This window comes from Tupaia chinensis, unplaced genomic scaffold (assembly GCF_000334495.1).
Source record: "Tupaia chinensis unplaced genomic scaffold, TupChi_1.0 Scaffold144326_1, whole genome shotgun sequence".
Lineage (NCBI taxonomy): Eukaryota > Metazoa > Chordata > Mammalia > Scandentia > Tupaiidae > Tupaia > Tupaia belangeri.
This window is the reverse complement of record NW_006204184.1, coordinates 499197-502256: the sequence shown is the minus strand read 5'-3', so window position 1 is coordinate 502256 and position 3060 is coordinate 499197. Positions and strand designations below refer to the sequence as shown.

General features: G+C 49.2%; 1 protein-coding gene across 1 annotated transcript in view; it reads right to left on the bottom strand.

Moving 5' to 3' along the window:
- The window catches only part of BCAP31 (B cell receptor associated protein 31), a 31877-nt gene that overhangs the window by 21037 nt on the left and 7780 nt on the right, over positions 1-3060 (bottom strand). The window contains exon 3 of the mRNA XM_014583473.2: positions 789-936. Coding sequence (XP_014438959.1) covers positions 789-936 — 148 coding nt within the window. The remainder of the gene's footprint in view (positions 1-788; positions 937-3060) is intronic.

Genomic DNA, 3060 nt, shown 5'->3' with positions numbered 1-3060 from the left:
ACTCTTTCCTTCCACCACTCCAGAGGAAGCAACGAGGAAGCCATCCGAATTAGCAGGCACCAAACTTGCCAGTGCCTTGGCCACAAATATCAGGCCCCCAAAACCGTGAGAAATTTGTACATTACCCAGTCTCAGGTATTCTGTTCAAGCAGCACAGAAACACTAAGACAACACTAAGACACTTGCTTCTCAGGACCACATGGCAAGCACTTTCCCACACCTTCATCCACTCTTGGTCTGAGCTTCCATCTGCTTCTCAGCTGGCCCCACTGATCAGAAACAAGTGAAGCAAGGGGCAGAAAACAAGGTACCCCAGCCCTGAAGGGACACCCCCCACTAATCAAGTCTGGCCCAACTCACCAGCCCTTAGCCCTGACCAAGGCACCGACACATTCAGGCTGCCAGGGAACCCAACGTGTGCTGAACTTAAGACCCTGGGGCAGCAGGGTCTCAGTCCCTCCTGCTCACTGTCCTCAGGTCAGCATCTCAAATGCAGAAAGCTCCTATTCAAGAGGTACAGTATAGGCTAGGCTCCAAGGTTGCTCCTCCAGAGGAGGGAACATCCCTCTCAACCACTCAATTTCTGCATAGCCAGGGGAAAACGTATGGCAAGCCAGGGCCTCCAGCCACCCTGCCAACCCTCATCCACTCCCTACACCACCTCTGGAGGTTGAGGGATGGTGTGGCTTCTCCCACATGAGCTGAGGAGGAGTTGAAGCCCCAAGAAGTGGCACCGTGCTGTCTGCACCCCTGCCAACACAGCACCCCTGCCCCACCCCTGCACTCACAAGGACAGCAGCAAGGCAAAGCCTGCGATGTAGAGGTTTCGCTGGGCACGGAAAAGCTTCATGTGGAAGTGCTCCATGGCCCCAGGACTGTTCTGCAAGTTCACCTTTTCGGTAACATCATCATACTTCCGGATCTCACGGACAGCATCTGCAGTGGAACAGAGAAGAGACCCAGGGGCATTCGGCTGTCACACAGGGAAGACTAGGATATACCAGGGGACAGGAACCTCAAGCCTTCTCTCCCTTGGATCTATCACTCCAGTCACTCCCACAACCATGTGCAAGCCCCCTGGCCTGACTCCACCCAGCCCACAAGCCTGCTCATGGTTCCAGGTGCCCACCAAGCCTGCAGCGGCAGTAGCAACAGGACAGCCTCCCTTGCCCACAGTGGCCCCCACCATGGGTCTGGTTGTGTTTCCCTCGAATTGGGCTGTCAGCCACCCCACTGATAAACTAGGGTGGTCCTGCTTTACAGAAATACCTGCTCAGCAAACACAAGCTAGTGAGCTGTAACGCCCCATGGATGCCTGCTACAGAATCAGGGAACTTCTGCCTAGAAGCTTCCCAGTGGGCTTTATTCTTTATAAAAAGTTCAAACTCACCAGGAATGTCAAAAGGAAAACAGTTCCATAACACAACCACCTCCAGCAGCACATACGCACCATGTGGCCACCTGATTAGAAGCTGCTTTCAGTCCTATTGTCTGCTTTACAACAGTTTCTAAAACTGCCTTAGACACATGTTTCTGGCCCATCTCCCCCAGTCTAGACCACAAACACTGAGAGCAGAAGTCTTTCCTACAACAGTCCCAGGGTTCAGTAGAGTTCTGTGTGGAGAGCAGGTACTGTAATAGTTTCCAAGACAGCAGAAAGCCCCTCCTCCTGAAAGACACACTGTTAGATGTACAGTGTTCCAGTTTAAAAATGGGGTCTACCACCAATACATCGTCTGATGGCAGTGAAATCACGCCACCTTGGTGGACAGCTTTTCCCCACTAGCCCTGAGACATCTTTTCAAGTCAGTGCATAAAAATCTACCTAAAGAGGGCATTTAATAAACCCCCATGTGAGAGGGGCAAGATATCACTCTCCCTGGATATAGTTTGTTTTTTAATTTCTGGTTTAGACTTAGTTTCTAAGCTTATCTTGCATTATAAAAACCTGCCTTTCGTTCCTAGTGTCTGTGTTAAACCTATACCATGAAACAAGCATTCACAAATGCTGTCAGCAGGGGTATTAGCTGGTACAAGATCACATCTGTTATAATACTCATACCCTGGGTTCAGCAATTCCATCGCTATGCATTTATCCCTTCAAAGTATTTCCTCAAATGTGCAACAATACAAGGATGCCTATGAAGAGCAAATTTATTACATTTTTAAGAAGTTTTTGCCTAAGACCAGCAGGTGTTGTAGTGATTAATGCACTGGACACTCCCATATGGCCAACCACGGTTCAAGTCCTGGACCTGGTGGCTTCTTCCCTCCCCCTCCCATCTCTCTCCGGTCAAATTAGAATAAATAAATGAATAAATTAAATTAAATAAAAACTATTCTTTAAAAAACGGTTAGTCGTTTTTGCCTGAGACATGCAGATGGTGAAATGTTTACATAGCTAGACTCCCACATAATTGACCGCAGTTCGAGTCCCGAACCTAGAGGCTTAAAACTCATACTTGGCACATGTATATGCAAGCCACAAATCCCACGAGGATAATGGAGGAGAGACTGTGGCAAGTCATCATCCTTGGGGGGTGATTTCTTGTTTTCTGTCTCTCCAGCTAATGCACAAGCCCTATAACAAAAATCTCTCTCTAAAAAAACAAAAAGTGTCAGGACCAGCAGTTAGCGTAATGGCTATGTCATTGGACTCCCATGTAGCCGACTGCAGTTCAAGTCCCAGACCCAGTGGCTTAAACTCATGCCGGGCACATGTGCGTGCGGGCCCAAGAGCCCAAGAATGGAGGAGAAGGAATTGAGGCGTGGCCATCTCCCCTGGGGGGTGATTTCTCGCTTTCTGTCTCTCTGTCTCTCTCTGTCTTTCTGGAGAGCGCATGCGCCCTACAGCAAAATAAACAAATAAATCATGAAAAAATAAAAAGTTTTGAGACCAGGAGTTGGCGTAACGGCTATGTCGCTGGACTCCCATGTAGTCGACCTCAGTTCGAGTCTCGGACCCAGTGGCTTCAACTCATGCTGGACATGTATGTATGCGTGCCCAAGATCGCAAGGAGAATCGGTAAGGGATTGCGGCCTGGCCATTCCCCCTGGGGG